Below are 19,109 nucleotides of genomic sequence, written 5' to 3'. Positions count from 1 at the left end.
CCAAGGTCGGGGAATTCGGTTGCGGAATCCTTATGTAGCGCTTGGGCCAGAGAATCCAACCGTGGATGGCTTCTCCTAGATTCTTTTCCCCATCACCTCCAAGTACCTCTAGTTTGAGGTCATCCCAATCGTCGACCATTAGGTCCACCCTAATTTTGGCGTAACCGCGAGCTGGAACCTGCACGCCACGAATTGTTTGACCTTGCGTCGGTTGTTCAGCCACACCATAAGCCACCATGATGAGATTGTTTTTCACAGGAGTAACAAGCTCACAAGGAGCCCTCCATGTGATGTCGTCCATGGGATGGTGTTGGTTGTCCTCAACCATGTCAGAAGATCCTCCAGCTGGGGCTTCTGTGGAAGTGATACTGCTTCGACGCTGAGAGGGGTTTACGTCGACATTAGCCCCTGATGATGTAGCTGTTTGTTCTCTAGCTTGTTTGCTAAGAGCTAGAGCCACATGCTGGTCAATTGCTTCCTCCATTATTGCCTCTGTCAAAGCTACGTGTTCTTGCAACTCTCGCAGCTGTCATGTGTGTTTGGCCTTACTTCTTTGGTGACTTCTGTAGGAATCAATGTTCTCACGAGAGGAAAACTTCCATGGAATTACTCCTTTGCCTCGACAACGTCCAGGGTGTTCTAGATTATCTAGTGCTATACTTAGCTCATCCTTCTCTCAATCAGGCACGAAAGGCCGAAGATCCTTCGGCCGTAGACTTTATTAACTCAACAAGCCTTGTAGCCACTTCTCTTAATTCTTAGCTGAACACAAATGATCCATCTTCGGGATTGAGCGTGCCGCCATGAGCATAATACCAATGCTTTGCTCGCTCCGACCATTCGAGAGTCACTGGTACTATTCCCTAGCAATTATGTCATCTTCCATCCTCTACCATTTGGTGATCCCCTTCTTGTAACCGCCTGGCTCAAGACTATGAAAGTATTTCTTCTGACGAGCATTGTTGGTGTTGGTTTTAGTTGCCTTAGCGCTCTTTTGCGACTGCTTGAACTGCACAAATGAATCCCAGTGATCTCTTAACTTCGGGTGCTTCGTGAAATCTGGTGTAAGGCCCTTCTTTATGCAGTTTTTATTCAGGTTCTTGTACGTCTGAAAAGCAATTGCACCCTTCCGAAAGCTCCAATCTTTCACTTTTTCTTCATCTACACCTTTGAATGTAAAATTTTCTTTTATCTGCTCCCATATCATTTCCTTCTCTCTCGAGTACCATGCTTATGGGGACCCTGCTTGTGGGGACCACGCTCTCATCGATTTTAGGGCTTTTGTAATTCTGAAAGCTTATTGGGATGTTATCCCTAGCAAGAAACCCAATTTGATTCACCAATTTGATCTTAGCATTGTTTGGAGCCGATGGTTCACCCTTTTTATTAAGTTCCGTGATGGTGATACCGTCCTATAACTTCTTCTTCGGGCCTCGTTTCTGTTTAGGCCTGCTCGATCCATATGGCTGAAAATAAAAGAACTATTAATTCCCAACAATCTTGATAAGTAGAGAATTCAAATCATGTTTACGTATAATAATTGCTATACCTCACCTTGTTGTCCATCGTTGCCTCCCTCGGCAATTGGTTGTTCCTAATTGCCATCACCAGGCATGTTGAGGTAGATGTCAGTCTGGTTGTGATCGACCTCTTCATTTGGTTGATCGTTCGTGCAACCTTGAGCAATCAAGTTCATTTGGTATTCCTCATCCAATCAAGTCTGCTCGTCCTCTAATCGTGCCATTGTAACTAATACAATATAAAAAGAATTATTCTAAGAAATAGTATGCCGCAACAATTAAAAGAATGACTACAATAAAGAATTAAACACTTGTACAAATTGTTACAATGAATTGCTCATCATCAACAATTTTCTAATATTTTATGCACATTTACTGTAGAAAGAATGGCTATGACTTATACATATAATTACAAAAAATGTCTAAAAAATGAATGACTAATAGTTAAATCAATAAATAACAAGCTATTCCAAGAAGTAGTAGGAATTTAAAGATTTATTCTAAGAATTAGTAGGAATAACACTTGTTACAATAAATGACTAAAAAAAGAATTATTCTAAGAAGCAGTATGAATTTTACAATTTTCTAGCACTATTCCACTAATTTTACAATTTTCTAACACTATTTATAAATTTCCTAGCACTACATATATAGATCAAATTTACAATTTTTCTAGAATTTTCTATAAATTACCATGGCACAATCAATGTTGTACATATGTAGCTAAAAATTACAATTAATAGGTTTTTCTAACAATTTATAACTATTTTCTCTATATTCTAACATTTTTCCTATTCGTTCTTGCTATTTTAAACTTTTTTAACGTATTCTAGAAATAAAATACTATTTTAGCGAATTTCAGAAATAAAAAAAGCTGACGTCATCCGACTGCGGGCTTATATTAGCACAGACGAGGCCCGCGGCTAGCGTGGTGCGGCAGTAGGGAACGGGCGGTGGGGAGGCGCTGGCCGGGAGGGGGCGGGGCAGCACCGGTGTCGGTGTTGGGCCGGGGAGGGGCGGCGACGACGGTGTCGAGGAAGCCGTGGGAGGCACGCGGCGGCGCGTGGACATAGGGGCAGCGCCGACGGAGGGGGGCAGCGCAGCGCCAGTGTCGGGGAGGAAGCCGCGGGAGGTGGCGGCGCGTGGACATAGGGGCGGTGCCGGTACGGTGTATGCTGACGGGGAGGGGGGCGGCGCAGTGCCGGTGTCGGAAGGGGCGGCACCGGTGTTGGGGAGGAAGCTGGGAGGCGGCACTGATGATGAGGGCATGCGGCGGTAGCGGGCGCGGTGGGCTGGGGGCGACGGCAGCGGCGGCGAGGGAGTACGTTGATCGGGGCGGTGGCAGTGGAGGATACGGAGAGGAAGCAGGGACGTCGCGGCTAAGTGTTGGGGAGGCAGCGGCATGCTGGGTGCTGTGAGGCGGGCCAGCGGATGGCCGTGCGCGTCGTCGCCGGTGGCCACCATCGTCGTGTTCAAGCTGACGCCGTCGGCATGGCTGTGGATCGCGACCGTGGGGGTCGTCCTCGTCCTTCTCATCTCATGGGCATCGTCGTCTTCTGCGTCAACGAGCAAACCAAGGTGACGACGGCGTTCATAGGCGCGCTCGGAGCTAGAGTGGAGTACCGCAAAGCATTGGCTACCGAGCTAGGAAGGGTCTAGACTCTAGGACTGGGATCGATCAATGTTGCTAGCCAACAACCCAGAGAGCTGGGAACTCATCTGAGAGCTAGCTAGCGTCTAGTTACCTGAACCTGAAGTCCTGAAATGTGATGCGCCGTGCTGTGTACGTGCCTGCTTAGTTCATTCATCCAGCTGATTAAATTTCTAGCTAGGACCCGGAAATGCATTCCTGTTCATGTGCATTACTCCTCCACTCCACTTTGATGTACTACGTAACAGCTCGTCAATTGACATCTCTCTGTCAATCTATTTCACTGTTACAAGTGTTGATTTCATTATTGATCTTTATGAAGTGTAGCACTGACCATCTGCTTACCAGTTCCATCAAATGTTCTAGCTCTGACATCCTGGTTGCTGGTATCGGCCGGTCTGAATTCCCTTTCGTGTTGTTTCCTCTTGAGGCGATTCACGCTCTGAGAAATCAACTAGCAGTCACTTAAGCGGTCGAGCACTCGAGCTCCCAAGTTCATGGTCCACGCACATGTAGTCATGTACAGCTAGGACACTTGCAGCTGCAGCCTGCAGGGCACGGTGCGCGCTGTGAACTATTATTGTGTGCCAGTGGTGGCTTGCATTGCATTTGCATCAAAACGTTCTTGGGGCAGGAGGCTGCGGCAGCTGATATGTGTGCCTGCATTAGGAAGGATGAAATGCACATCCATGCTCATGAGCTCATGCCAACCTTATCTTGTCTTTCCTTTGCACCTCACATGCAGGCTCCCTCCATCCCATTCCAGGAATATAAGGTGAATTTATTGGATATGTTCATGTTCATGGGTGCCACAATCATCACGGTTCATCAAAATTCAAGACTTCCACAAGAAAATACCTCTTTTCGTATGAGATGAAATTCAAATTTCAGAAAATCACCATAAGCTCTAGATAAACACATATTTTGAACTTCAATGAAGGAGTGCACGGATTCTCTACCCTCAACCAAGACCAAGAGGAGTGCACGGTGGAATGGAACTAGCCGAATCCAAAAAAGGATATGAAGGACTACGATTTCTGATGAGCTAAGTTTCCCTTGTGATCTGTAGTGTGGAGACTAATCCAACAAAAAAAAAAATCATCCATGGTAGTTTACGCGTTGTTGCACCGAGTTCTGCTAAATGATAAAAAAAATCACTGCAAAAACTGATGAAGAAGACTAATCACTATCTGTGAAAACAAGTAAGTGTTTTGCGCAATGGAGTGGCTTTTGCAATAGAGTTGAGTAGAGTAGTAAATATTTACAACAAAACGGGCTATGAGTGCAGCTCAAAATCTAAGTGACATACGTGTGGTTTTTGTCTCCGTTTCGGGCTGTAATTAACGGGCCCATGTCAACGGGGCCGGCCGAGTTCAAAGCCGGAATCGAACTGAACCCAGGTCCAATATAAAAAGAAGGGGAGAGAAGGGAAGCGAAGAGAGAGAGAAGAGAAGAAGGGAGCACGGCGCGGCGGCCAAAACCCCAAATCCCCTCGACTTGGGAGAAAAAGCCAACCGAATCAGTCGTGCCGGCGGCAATGGTGAAGGGCGGCGGCGATGAGGAGTTCTACCTGCGGTACTACGTGGGGCACAAGGGCAAGTTCGGGCACGAGTTCCTCGAGTTCGAGTTCCGCCCCGACGGCAAGCTCCGGTACGCCAACAACTCCAACTACAAGAACGACACCATGATCCGCAAGGAGGTCTTCGTCTCGCCCTCCGTAGTCCGCGAGGCCAAAAGAATCATCGAGGAGTCGGAGGTTTGTTTGCGGTTTCTTTGTAGTTTGTTCCTCCCCTGATTCGATTTTTCGGTCTGTCTACTAGGGTTTATTTGCGTGGAAAGGGAAAAGGCGAGCATTGACTGGTTAATCGCATCTCAGATTATGAAGGAGGACGACATCAACTGGCCCAAGCCCGACCACATTGGTAGGCAGGAGCTCGAGATCGTTATGGGCAACGAGCACATCTCATTCGCCACCTCCAAGATTGGATCCCTTGTCGATATTCAGACAAGCAACGACCCCGAAGGCCTACGCATCTTCTACTACCTCGTCCAGGTTTTATCCTCATCCCCTTGCCGTGCCTTACGATTTTCGATGCTACTTGATCTTTAATTAAGTAAAAATACACCTATATACATCGTGTAAGATAGTTGATGCGGGTAATATCCTGATGCCAGCTGCAGATACTTGTTCTTAAATAGTTAAATCGAACTGAAGAAGCAACTGGTTAGCAATGTGTGTATGAGCAAATCTGGGAAGTTAATTGCAGATCGTGGTCATTGGGATAAATTGAATTCCTTTGCTCATTTTGAATTAGTGTGACCGGTGAGAAACTCAGTATTCGAATAAGCAATGAGTCAATGACTTTAGTGAGTCTTGTGTCCTTGGAGTACAGTTAGTCCTAAGATAATGCATGCTATATGAAGAAAAACCCGTAGAAAGTTAATGCTGAACAAGAATTGAGTGCTCCCTGAGGCGGACACTGGACAGCACTATTGCCATACATGATACAGCCAACAATCTGTGCTGACTGCTGACTGCCTGATTACTTGAGAATTTATTTGTTTTGTGAACGAATATACCTTAGCTCTGCCTGGTTGGATGCGTTGTTTTATTTTGGTGTACAAGGAGCAAACTGTGTTCTAAAAAGCTTGATTTCAGAGAACTGTGAATTGTTTGAATGTGACATACTTGGTGGTCTGAAAAGCTGTTGTATTTCTAGTACCACATGTTTCTTTTTTGTCAGTTTGGTGACACTGATCAAGAATAACTTTTTTCTAAGACAAAGTAGCTGTCTTATCCACCCCTGTAATTTGCACTATGAGCCTTCGGTAGCCTTGAAATAACTGTTATTATCAAGAAACTATCTGTCCACTCTTCATCAACATATTCTGAACTGCACCTCCCAGATGATATTGGATCCTGCAAAAATGCAAATAAGATGCAGTGGAAAAATAGGCACTTCAGGTTATTTCTTAGTATCAGCACTTCGGAAACTTAGCCACTTTACTGTTCCTAACCTAAAAATCTACGTAGATGTAAAAGTGGAATTATTCTGTTGCTCCAATAAGTAGAGTCAATGATGGATGGACTGTTGTTTCTTTGAAATTTAGCCAGATGCTCTGAATTTTACACCCAAGATTTGATTGAGCTCTCATTGCTCAAGCATCGTTTACATTGCAATACTTGTTTGAGGTTAGAAAACATCTACCTAGCTAGTTGGTTTGTTGTATGTGAAATTTGCCAGTAGGATATGTAAAGAACTCACAACTGTGAGGCGTGCAGCTAAGATATATTCATCATGACTCTGTAGGTCATGTTTTTTCCTGCACTGGCTATGTGCATCTTAATTTGATGTCTCCCCTTAATTTATCAAATCCACACCTCTAGTTTAGATGTAAGTACACCTTAGGAACTGAGCCTAGCTCAGTTGGTGGGACGTGTGGGTATAAAAAAACACTCCCACATGTCTAAGTTCAAGTCCTCTTCAACTTGGAATTTGGGTGCTATTTCTAATACGCAAAGCCACCCAGTTCCTTTTAGGTTGTTGGTCGAGTAATTTTTATCATCCTTAAAACTTCTGCTGGTTCTGCTTAATGGACACTATTCGTGGTTGATGGCATTATAATTCTGGGTCACAGTCATGGGATTTTGTAGTTTTCATCCGATCCAAAGGTAGTGATTTGGAGGCATTAACCCATCCTGACTATATCTGGTTTAAATTCTGTTAGTGCTTGTATTTTTGCAGTGCACAGCACACGACACTCTAAATGTGATCTTTGTTTCTAAATTCTAATTTCTTTCCCCATTTTTTTCCCCCGTGCAGGATCTCAAGTGTTACGTGTTTTCACTGATCAGCCTCCACTTCAAGATCAAGCCAATTCAGTCCTGAGCTACATTCCCTCCCCTAATTCTGTTCTGGCACTGCAAGTTTTCGGGAACCCTGTATCATGTACAATCCTGTGAGCGACATGATGCACTTGAGCACTGGGCGCAACCTTTTGAGCCTGCCTGGGGTTATTGCTGGGATTGTACAGACTGCGAGTTCTGATATTCCTGTTTTTTTTTCAGTTGGGTGGAGTTTATTATGATGAGTTAATTAAGGTTTTGCCACGCTTACTCTTTTATCTTGTCGATCCAATTGCGTAATAGAGTATTCATTTGCAAGTTTGGCTGCTTGTAAAGATCCTACAACACCTTTTTAACTTGATCAGAGAATGTAGATTGGTGGCGCACCGTTTGTCTAGGGTGTGTTTGGTTGCATGCATCACTTGATGTATGTATGGATGATTCTGGATGATAGGATTCAACCAATTTATTTGTACCATATGGTTCACTCCTATTAGTAGAATAATGTATCAAGTTGAATGACTTCATTCTGGATGGGTTGGTACAATTCACATAACCAAATAAAATGATCATTATTATTTTATAAACCATTCCATACCTAAACCATAACCAAACACATGCCTAGTCTCTGATCTCTGAGCCCGAACGTTCGGTCATTGTTTGCCTACAGAATTGCAGAGAGCTCCTGCTCTGCATGTCAGTGGCCACCCGCTACCCCAGCGCGACACACGACATGGGAAATGACACGAGAGAAGGATGTCTTGGGTGGTGCACCACTTATTTGAAGAAAATGGGGAATGGTTTTTCAAAAAAAGAAAATAATTTGTAGTACTACCATCACTACCAAGGAAATTTTGAGCAGCTGTGCACAATAAACCTTTTGTATACATTTGGCTAGGAAGCCCGGCCAAGCCGCAGCTCCAAATTGGTGAAAGCCACTAGTGCAAAGGTCCATCTGTCCACGATGAGAGCCCCCCCCCCCTCCCCACCGCCAGACCCCTCCTTCCGCCGCCGCCGCGCCGCCCACCGCCGCCGGCGTCAGCACAAGCCCACCTCCGAGGAGCCCCGACGAACCTGAACCTCAACTAGTACCCGCGACCCCGACCCCCATTATCCCCACCCTCAAAGAGAGCCTGGGAGCAGTTCGCCAACGCTTCCCCACCGCCACCTCCGCGGTTCCACCGGCGGCCGCCGCCCGAGGTCGATTGGGTGCCGGACTCACCGGATCCGCAGGTCACCTCGCTGGATCTGAAGATCCCCCTGCAAGATCTGCTACCAGCCGACTCCAGGCCCTCTCCCATCGCAAAGGGCGGGACACGGTCCTATGCGGAGGTCGTCAGAGGAAGAACCTTCAATACTCCAACTGCCCGAGCCCCTCTACGCCACCACGGGGAAGACAGCTCTCCTACCCATGGGAGATGGAGTAAATCCGACGACAAGACAACCACGCGGCGCATTCAAACCTCCACGCCAGTGACTCCGCGCCCCGGACCTCCGTACGGCGGAGTAATGGGAACATCGCAGCACAATCTGGATCTCCATGCCTGGCAACCTGTGAGGAGTCGACGGATGCGGCGGCAAGCGCGGCCCGAGAAGCCGCGACGCGACGGCGGACACGACCGGAGCCGCAGAGACAATTCAAGATGGCCATCAAGCCGGGCATTGCTCGCCTTCAAACGGGAGACCGAGGGCTGCTGCTTCCGCTGCCTCGCCCCCAACCACCTCGCCTCGGCGTGCCGCGACCCGGTGCGCTGCTTCCGATGCCGGCGCTTCGGGCATAGAGAGCGCGAGTGCAGAGCAGCGCGGCCACAACCTCAACGGAGATCCGACTTCCGGGGGCCTCCTCGCACACCCACACCACCTGCAAAGCCGAGCGACGCTGCTTCTGGCCACCGCCGCCGCCTAACAACACCCGCCCTTCCACACATCACCACTCCTCCAATCGCCGCCCCCCCATTGCTGAGCACCACCCACTGCAACCAAGAACCACCACACCCAAAATGGCCATAGGCGACCCAAACACACGGCCGGAAGTCGAGACTGTGTTCGTCTCCACAACTTTCCACCTTGAACATGATGCGCGGGACTGGGAAGCCTATGCGCTTGTCCCGTGGGCATTACACTTGCCGCCGGATGCCGGCGCCAGGGACATTGCCGATCTCCTCACCAGAGAACTCCACCTGCGGCCTGGCGACGTTGCCGTCACACTCCACCAGCCCGAGCCGTACCTCATCAGGTTTGAGCAGGCTGAGCACGCGGCGGAGGCACGACGGAGAGGAAGATTCACAGGCGCCGGCATTGACATCTGCCTCCGCACCTGGCGAAGCCCAACCCACGCCCTCGGCTTCCGCATCTTCTACAGGGTTCGACTCTGCCTCGACGGAATCCCGTCACACGCTTGGACACCGGAGATCGTCGAGCGCGTCATCGGCCACAAGTGCGCCTTGTAGCACATCGTCACCGATCTCCTTCAACCGGCGGACTCCAGACACATTGAGCTGTGGGCTTGGACGGTCGATCCGAGCGAAATTCCGAAGAAGGTATGGCTAGCTTTCACTCATAACCCAACAGCAAAATCATCCACCTTTGCAGTCTCGGCCGAGCCCTTGCAGTTGCCCTGGCAGCAAGGGACTCGGTATGAAGTCTTCATCCACTTGCCCCTTCTGGAGGATTACTCGGCGGCGGCACGGGATCTTCAGCAGGCCATCGACAATCCGCAGAGCATCGTCCCCATTAGGCGTCGCTATGAATGGCGCTACGGCCTCGTCGACGGCGCGCCCTCAGATGCAAGGTCGCGCTTCCCGGCGCGACTTCCTCGCCCGCCGAGAGAACACACCAGTGCGGACCCGCTCCGTGCGGATCCAAGCGGGGGACGGCGCGCTCCTGCGGGCGGCTACAGAACAGAACATGGCGACCGAGTTGTGGACGATGCTGGGGAAGGCGGACATCGGCGCGACACCTCCACCCATCAAGATCAGCGCAACAGAGACGACCGTCCCAGGCGTCGGCCGGCGCGGCAGCGCTGTGATGACTGGCCGTTCATCTGGCCGTCCCGCCGTGGCGGCGATGACGACGACCAAGAAGGCGACTACTACCACCCAGGACAGGGGCGGCACATCGACTCTGACTACTGGGGGTGTGCGGGAACGGTGCGCCGTGACCGCACACGCTCCCCCCCGCGGCGCAACTATGCACCTCCGCAGGGACGGCGACGTGAAGCCGGCGCACTAGGGCTAACCAACTTAGCCCCATCATAGCTTCAAGCACTCTTCGCGGCGCAAGCAACAACTCTGAAGAGCTACATCCAGCACCAGGTAATTGAGGTACCACCCTCGACTGACATTTCCACCTTGGACGCCAGGACGCGCTTCTGGCACGCCGGCGCCGACGAGTATATTCGCAAGGCATGCTGGCTCGCCGACCGGCTCGGCATCGAGGAGGCGGCGCCGGGGGAAAAGGCCTGGTCCGACCCAGTTCCACTGCCACAAGTCTTCAACACGCTCCGCACGGCGCTGCTACAGGAACCGGCGGCGGCGGCGACGGCGGCTTCTCCGACAGTCCAAGATGTCAACCGTGCCTTTGATGCGCTGTGCGTTGAGGCCGGACAGGGCCAACAGCCTCAGCAGGCCGCGGCCCAGCCAGGCGATTCGCCTGACAAGGCCCAACAGGCGACGGCCGAAAAGTATGCAGCCCCAGATCAGTTCGACGGCCCATCTCGACCCGCACCAGAGCACATGGCCTCTCGCCTGGAGGACAGAAATAAGCTGGCCCATAAACCAAGCACCGAGCACGCCATTGTGGCCCATCAAACACTGCAAACACCAGTCCATTACCACCACCGATCAATGCCTGCCCATACCATACCGCCGGAGCGGCCCACACCAACTCAGCCATCCCCACTGCGCCACTGACAGGCCCGATTACGCCCGCGCCACAAATTGATGACTTATTTGCAACACCACCGCCACCAGCTCTACTGCAACCCCCACCGCAACGCACACGTAGGGGCCGCACCTTTGACATGACCAAAGTGCGGCGGAGTGCACGCCTAGCTAAAAAGCCAGCTATGCCAGCAGTTGAACGCGCGCAGCAAAACCTTTGGAGAAAATTAGGTGTCGGCAATGATGAGATGATGCCAATTGAACAGGTTTTGCAGGACTTTCTTAATATGTTTCAGGGGGCGCTGCCGGACTACATCATATCTGCCATGACTGCTCTCTTCGACCTTGACGACGAAGCGGCGGACCAAGCAAATGAAGCGCTTCTACAGATGGCAGGCGCTGATGTGGGTGAGCTCCAGCAGATGGACCATGCGGCTGCATGAGTTTCTGCCACGGCAACTGCGTCAAGCGTCTTATTACCCGTTTATGTACTGCTACCTTTATGCACTTTATAATTATGTTCCTCACGCTGCTGGCTGCGACCTTAGGGGAGGACTTCACCCTAGCCCTGCTGGCTGCGACCTTCGGGCAAAAATCCTGAACTACAAACTATGCCCCGTCCACGACAAACCTAAACTTGCGCCGCCCTTTCTCACTACTACAAAATGCGCCAATGAACATGAGTCACCAACGCCAGCAACTACGAGCACAGAGAAGCACACCCACGGGGTTACCACTCTACAAGTCACAATGCCATGGCTGCAGCAATTGCTACAGAAACTGCAATTCGGCCACTCCACCTTCGTGTGCCACAAAAATACCTTCAATGAGTAACAATTTTCAAATAATGAGCTGGAATGTGAGAGGGCTAAACGCACCTGCAAGATGTCTCACAGTTCGTGAAACCATTGCGGCGACAACATGCCACATCGTATGCCTGCAGGAAACAAAGTTGCAAAATATCGATGCGGCACTAGCAAACCTCCTAGGGGGACCTGGCTTAACTAAGTTTACATACCAAGCGGCTTCAGGCACAAAAGGCGGTATACTACTACTCTGGGATGAAGGAGTTTTTGACATACAGGATATCCAAACAAGTCGGTTTTTTATCTCAGCAACAGCAATAGTTAAGCACAGTAACGTTCGGTTCCAACTCACGACAGTATACGGCCCATCACGGCACTCAGCAAAGCCTGCCTTCCTACGCCAACTACGAGCAATGGCGCCTGATGACACCACTCAATGGTTAATACTGGGCGACTTCAACTTAATATACAGCGCAAGAGACAAGAACAATAACAACTTAAATCGGAGGCTTATGAGGAGCTTCAGAGCAACACTGAACTATTGCGGACTTAAAGAAATTCAACTACAGAACAGGCGATTCACCTGGAGCAACGCAAGACATCAGCCGACGCTAACGCGAATTGACAGAGTATTCTGTAATGCTTCTTGGGATGTACAATTTGACGATCACGTCCTTCACGCCCTCTCTTCCTCGCACTCGGACCACTGCCCTTTAGTACTCGCGCAACACTCGGGACCTCGCAAACCGACGCCATTCAAATTCGAAAACTTTTGGACACGGCTACCAGGATTTTACGAAATTGTCACCCAGGAATGGTCAAAGCCGACTACCCATACTGAGCCGTTCCATAGACTGGGCTGTAAACTACACAACACTGCCCACGCACTAAGATCATGGAGCCGAATGCATGTCTCCGACGCTCGCTTAAAACTGCATATGGCTCAAGAAGTCATCCTACGCCTTGACGTAGCTGAGGAAACAAGAACGCTCACGGAACCAGAACACAATATACGGAGCAGACTCAAAAAACGACTTCTGGGATAACCTACCTACGAGAAGGTGATGCGAATACTAAGTTTTTCCACCTCAAGGCAAATGGGAGGAGGCGGAAAAACTTCATCCAACGACTGAAGAGGGCAAATGACTGGGCCGTGACGCACATACAAAAATAGCAAATAATCCAAAACCACTTCGACAACGTGATGTCTGCTCCTCCTACTCACACCAGAACCTTCAATTGGGAAAAGCTACATTTCCCAGCAGTGGATTTAACCGGAATTGACAACCCTTTTTCAGATAAGGAAATACAAAATGCAATAACTGCCCTGCCCAAAGATAAAGCGCCAGGCCCAGATGGCTTCACTGGGTTGTTCTTCAAGTCATGCTGGGGTATCATCAAAGGAGATGTTATAGCGGCAGTAAACGCTTTTCACGCTGGGAGATGCAACGACTTAAATTTGCTTAACTCAGCAACCATTGTGTTGGTACCCAAAAAGGACGGAGCTGAAAGCATCAACGACTTCCGACCGATAAGCCTTATACACGCAATAGCAAAGATCATTACCAAAGTGCTGGCAACTAGGCTTCAGCCCTACATGGACAAATTGATTTCGCCAAGCCAAAGTGCCTTCATCAAAGGACGAAGCATCCACGACAATTTCCTTTATGTTCGGCACATGGCAAGAAGGTTTCACCGGCACAGAATGCCGACACTGCTAATGAAGCTGGACATCTCAAAGGCTTTCGATTCTGTCCGCTGGGACTACCTGCTTGAATTATTGCAACATAGAGGATTTCCTGCAAGATGGCGTAACTGGATCACGGCATTACTAGTCACATCAACCTCCAAAGTCCTAATAAATGGAATTCCCTCCGACGCAATTGTGCATGGGCGAGGCCTACGACAAGGAGACCCCCTATCTCCCTTCCTTTTCATCCTGGCGATAGATCCACTGTACCAATTAATACACACGGCGACGGGAATGGGATTGCTTAAAAAACTAGGCGGACGTACGCCGCGCACTAACATCTCTATGTACGCTGATGACGCGGCCATCTTCATAAAGCCAACAAAGGAAGACATCACAAATGTCACAAAACTCATGCATTTATTCGGAGAGGCTACAGGACTCCAAACAAATCTACAAAAGACAACAGTGGCTCCCATCAGCTGCAATAACGTAGACCTCGACGAAATCCTATCCGAATGGCCAATCACTCGCACCGGCTTTCCATTAAAATACCTCGGGCTACCACTTGCGATCAGGCGCCTAAGGAAAGTGGACTTCCAACCCCTAATAGACAAAGCAGCTAAGAAGCTATCTGGGTGGCACAATCGCAACATCACACAAGCAGGCCGAGTCTGCCTCGCCAAAGCTGTGCTTTCTGCGCAACCTTTGTATCTGCTAACTGTCTTAAAACCAACATGCGAAGTCCTGGAAGAACTAGACAAAATAAGGAAACGATTCATCTGGGCCGGAGACAATCTGCTGACAGGTGGCAAATGCAAGGTCAACTGGATCAAATCCTGCTTACCAAAAGAAAATGGCGGACTAGGAGTGCTGAACCTTCATAATTTTGCTAGAGCATTGAGACTACGATGGATTTGGCATGAGTGGGAGTCCCTGGGGAAAACATGGATCGGGATGGACATTCCATGCGACGACTCTGATCAACGCTTATTCGCGGCTTGCACAATTATCACAGTGGGAAATGGATGCAAAACAAGCTTCTGGCACTCAGCTTGGGGAAGGGGTACCCGACCGAAGGACATTGCGCCCAACATATATAAGCTATCTAGGGGGAAACATAAAACTCTCGCAGAAGCATTACACAACAATAGATGGGTGACAGACATAAACATCCATGCCGGACTAACAACGCGACACTTACAAGAATTCGTCACACTATGGCGACTAGTAGCGACAGTAAGCCTCCAAGCACAACAGGAAGACACAATCCGCTGGAAATTCACGCAAAATGGACAATACTCAGCGGCGTCAGCATACAAGGCACAGTTCTTAGGATCCACTTATGCACCGCACAGTAAAACAATATGGAAATGCTGGGCACCCCCGAAATGCAAATTTTTCGCGTGGCTGATACTACAGGACCGGGTATGGACAGCTGATCGACTTGCGCGAAGAGGATGGCCGCACTCACCAAATTGCCCTCTATGCCGAGTACAACAAGAGACAGCACATCATCTCCTGACACAATGCAGATACACCAAGCGAATATGGAATCTTGTTACCACTTGGGCCTCGCAACCCAGCCTACACCCTTCGGAATGGCCCCCAACTGCCAATGCTCTAGAGTGGTGGATAAATATGACTACAAGGACCGAAGCTCCTCGGAAAGGAGTTTGCTCTATGGGCCTGCTGGTCATATGGGAAATTTGGAAGGAGCGCAATCGACGAATCTTCAACCATCAAGGGATGGCCGCAACCTCACTGCTGGCACAAATCAAAGCGGAAGCCGACACATGGATTTTAGCAGGGGCGAGAGCACTAGCGTTGTTCTTATCCAGAGAGTAATCGAGCTAGGAAAAGGAAACTTTTGTATCTCTCTCGTAACAATCTGTAATTATCTACTATCTCAATGAAATAGGCACTATCCCGTGCCCATTCGTTCAAAAAAAAAACAAATTGGTGAAAGCCACGCTGCAATGGTTCAACCGTGAACCGTCGTCCACCCCCTTCTACTTCCAGCTACCTGTGCCGCACAGGCACACTCGCACAGTACAGTTGAGCAGTTGCACAATGCAAAAGACGTTGTTGGACGAACGAGGCTGCAACAAGGTCATGTGTGTCTGTATTTGGAACGATGAAATGCACATTCATGTGAGGAATTGCTGGTTTTTGCAACATCTTCTTTCCTTTGCAGTTTGCACCTCACAAGCAAGCGGTCCAGAGCCGATATGATGCAGCGAGAAAGGTGAATGAATAGATTTATATAGGATACTAAAATGCCTATCTGAACTTTTGTTAAGGTAAGTGTGTGCTTCATCACTCTTTCGTTTCCATCTGACCAACGAATAACCATGAATGGGATGACCTTGTGTCCTTGCCGATGTGGTCATGGATTTACTTTTCATGCTATGACACCTAGGTGTGGTAGGGTGTTAAGTTAAACCACTTGTGTCAGTAAAAAAAACTATAGAGACACTTGTCACCTAAATTCAAATGCATGTTTGGCTATAAGCAAAGCATCCGTTGACGACGCACCATGCATGATCTATCTGATTTCTTTTTTGAGTTACAAGCGCTGCCTAAGCTTAGGCCAGCACTGGTAGGATTGATACAAACGCCCTCTGGCGGACTCAACAACCACACGTCTGCCTATGTTTGCATATAAAATGAGCTTCTCGACAGCCCATGCGCATCGATGTTTGACCTCCGCCCTTCCTGGACAATCTCGACAGCTTGAAAGCTAGTCGATCTTGCCTTGATTTCCCGGATGGTCCCATTGCTTCTTCTTGAACAATCCTGACAACGTTTGCACAATCACTTGCCATCAGAATCCTACACAGAAGAAGTCACTAGCAAGGGCCAACCCTTCCCTGCAAGCCACAACCTCCATCGTTTCTAGCTCCGTTGTCCCCTCCGTGACCACAGCCGAAGCTCCCAGGAAAGCTCCAGTTATGTCGCGTGCCACTGCTGCCACTGAGCCTTGGCTCGAGTTTTTTGATATGGATGCATCGACGTTGATCTTCACAAATCCTGTTGCATGATCTATCTGATGGATCTGCAGTCGCAAGATGCTGGTGGTCTGTGCTCAAACTGGGCCGCGAGCGGCCGCTATTCACAAGCCCAAGGCCAATAACAAGCAGAGACGGCCCGCTGGGTGCAGCGAAGCCAGAGCCCACAGCACCAGAGGATTACACCTATTATTTCCTCCGTTTCAAATTACAAATTATTTTATCATTGTCCTAAATCAAATTAACTTTTATAATTTTGATAAAATTATAGAAAAATATACTAACATCGATAATATCAAACAATCTACGTATATATAGCCTTTGTGAAAGTATGTCAGGTAGAGCTCGTCTCTAGCAAGATCGATGTTCATGCAAATCACGAGTTGTATTCTAACACGGCCATGTTCCGAGTCCGTGATAATCACGTCCCGTTTGTAACCCATAAGTCGGACTCGATCTGTAATGAGCTCTGCCACATAAATAGAAACCGGCAGATCTATGTTCTAGGGCGCACCTTCCCAATTGTTTACAGCCTTGACAGTGAAGTGATCCTGTTCCTGTGTGACTGTATCAATGCGCGCGCCTTCTCTGCTAGCCTCTGGTGTGCCGAGTGTCGCTTGCTCGCTTCACGATGCCACGAGCTCTCGCCTCCGGTGCTTCTGCAGCCGCAGCCGTAGCGGCCGGCTTCGGGCCGCTGCCGCCGTGGCTCGGGGTGCTGGGCGTGGCCCTGGTCTCCGTCTGGGCCTTCTCGCTAGCCGTCCTCCTCTGCGGCCAGCGCTCGGAGAAGAAGAAGAACAAGGCAGAAAGCTAACACCGCGCCGTGCGCGGCGACAACTACGACTTCGTCGACGCCATCGACGACTGGTGGTAACAATGACGCCCTTTTTTTCGCTGCGCTAGCTGGAGCTTCAGCTAGCGCTGGCCTGTTACGGCGGAGGTGGACGTGGTGGCGGTGGTGGCTGTGGCGGCGTCGGTGGAGGCTGTGGTGGCGGTGGCTGCGGCAGCTGCTAGAGCTCGACGCATGCGTTAGCTAGCTGGCATGCAGGTTGTCATCATGGATTAATATTAGGATTATTTAAGGGACTCTCTGGAGTATGGATCCCCGTTCCTAGTTGTTGATCACTAGCTAGTTGTCAAAACATGAGACAGTGATCGAATTCCTATGTGTATGAAAAGCTCTGTCGACTGATGGCTCCTTAACAAACCATTTGCAGGAGTGGATCATGGGATGACCGCTTCTAGAAATAGAGATGATTTCAAAGGATGGGTGATGGGGTGACCCGCTCCTGGAAATCACAATTTGTAGGATGCGAGGAACCCCATCGCCCGCATCTGGAAATAGCCCCCATTTTCAGGGATGGGTAAGGGCATCACACGCTCCTAAAAATTATTTCAAAGGGCGGGTGATGACGTGACCCGTCCCTAAAAATGGGTACAATACTAGATCAATGCACCAGGGACAACCTCAGCAGAACACTTGGCATAGTGCCTCACTGCCTTTCTGAATGTGACTATGGCAAGAAATAAGCTCACAAAAATATAAACTGTAGCTCACAAAAATAAGTGTCACATATAAACCAACAGATAAGTCATGTCACAACTCAACATACCCACAGCCATCCCTCACAACAGATAAGACATATCACATTATATATGAAGTTCATAGATCACAACTCAACATAACCAAATGACAAATTCCACACAATAGAAACAGAACCAAGATTCATTGACAAATAGCACTACTACACTATCCATTTCTTCACTTAGCATTAGCTACTCCTGAGGCAAAGATCCTAAGCTAAGCATGACACTTACAATCAAGGTCACAACAACAGTAATGGCAGCCATGTTGCATCCACCCCCAGCAGCTTTGTTTTTCTTCCCCAGAAGATGCTTCAACTCTCCCACTTCCAACTTCAGTTCATTAACATGCCTTTTCATTTCTCCACACTGAATCTTCAATTCACACATCTCCATCTTCAGATCACAATTTGCTAGCTTTATCTGACTTATCTCATTCAACAAACCAGTGCTTGCCAACAGCTGAGGAGGCTGAAATCCAACACTTGACTGAGCTATTGTTGTTCCTGAAGCAGTACCTGCCAATTGATAGTTTGGAGGCACCAAATGGGGAAATTTTTCCTTCAAATGGTTCAAGTACTGAGGCTCAAACCAGTAATGGTCACATGTTCTAGATCTCCCTACACCAACAACACAAATGCAAGTCAACCCTATGGTTCCAACACGGTTGATTCCATGATGTTAGGGTTGCAATCTTACCTTAATGTTGTTGGGACACTTGTAGAAGATGTAGCCTCCATTGCTCCTGAGCCAAATCACCCTGATTCCACACTTATGGCAGTTGACGACAGGGAGTGGCATGAACTAGTTGTGGCTTGGTACCGACGATGGGCAGCTGCTCGACATGACCTTTACTTGCTTGTTCTCGACGGATGTCGAGGAGCTAGAGGATGATGAGAAGGTTGACAGCTTGCCTTACCTTCCTTGTCCTCCTCTGTGGTGGCGGAAACTATGGCGGCGTGCGGTGGCGGAAGCTGTGGTAGCCTCACTGCGGCAGCACTGATGGAAGCTTGGCGTCGTGGAAAGTCGGTGGCGGCAGCTGTGCCCGCTCGGATGGAGGTGCTGCGGGAGGAGGGGAGGGGGCGTGGCGTTGTGGCACGACGGTGGAGACATCACGGGGAG

At 49.2% G+C, this 19,109-nt stretch overlaps 1 protein-coding gene across 1 annotated transcript; it reads left to right on the top strand.

Moving 5' to 3' along the window:
- Nucleotides 1-4,610: 4,610 nt before the first annotated feature.
- On the top strand, nucleotides 4,611-7,404 carry LOC117846043 (protein mago nashi homolog 2). Its single transcript, XM_034727140.2, has 3 exons — nucleotides 4,611-4,927; nucleotides 5,048-5,224; nucleotides 6,996-7,404. Exons 1-3 carry the CDS (start codon nucleotides 4,709-4,711, stop codon nucleotides 7,059-7,061), a joined length of 462 nt encoding a protein of 153 aa, XP_034583031.1. The 5' UTR covers nucleotides 4,611-4,708; the 3' UTR covers nucleotides 7,062-7,404.
- The last annotated feature ends 11,705 nt before the right edge of the window (nucleotides 7,405-19,109 follow it).

The sequence above is a fragment of the Setaria viridis genome, chromosome 2 (genome assembly GCF_005286985.2).
Source record: "Setaria viridis chromosome 2, Setaria_viridis_v4.0, whole genome shotgun sequence".
NCBI lineage: Eukaryota > Viridiplantae > Streptophyta > Magnoliopsida > Poales > Poaceae > Setaria > Setaria viridis.
The sequence above is the reverse complement of the archived record's forward strand: the minus strand, read 5'-3'. Positions and strand labels throughout refer to the sequence as shown.

Coding starts and splice junctions, on each gene's coding strand:
- LOC117846043 (XM_034727140.2), top strand. CDS start 4,709: ATGGTGAAGGGCGGCGGCGATGAGGAGTTCTACCTGCGGTACTACGTG. Junction 4,928..5,047: donor GAATCATCGAGGAGTCGGAG/GTTTGTTTGCGG, acceptor ATCGCATCTCAG/ATTATGAAGGAGGACGACAT. Junction 5,225..6,995: donor TCTTCTACTACCTCGTCCAG/GTTTTATCCTCA, acceptor TCCCCCGTGCAG/GATCTCAAGTGTTACGTGTT.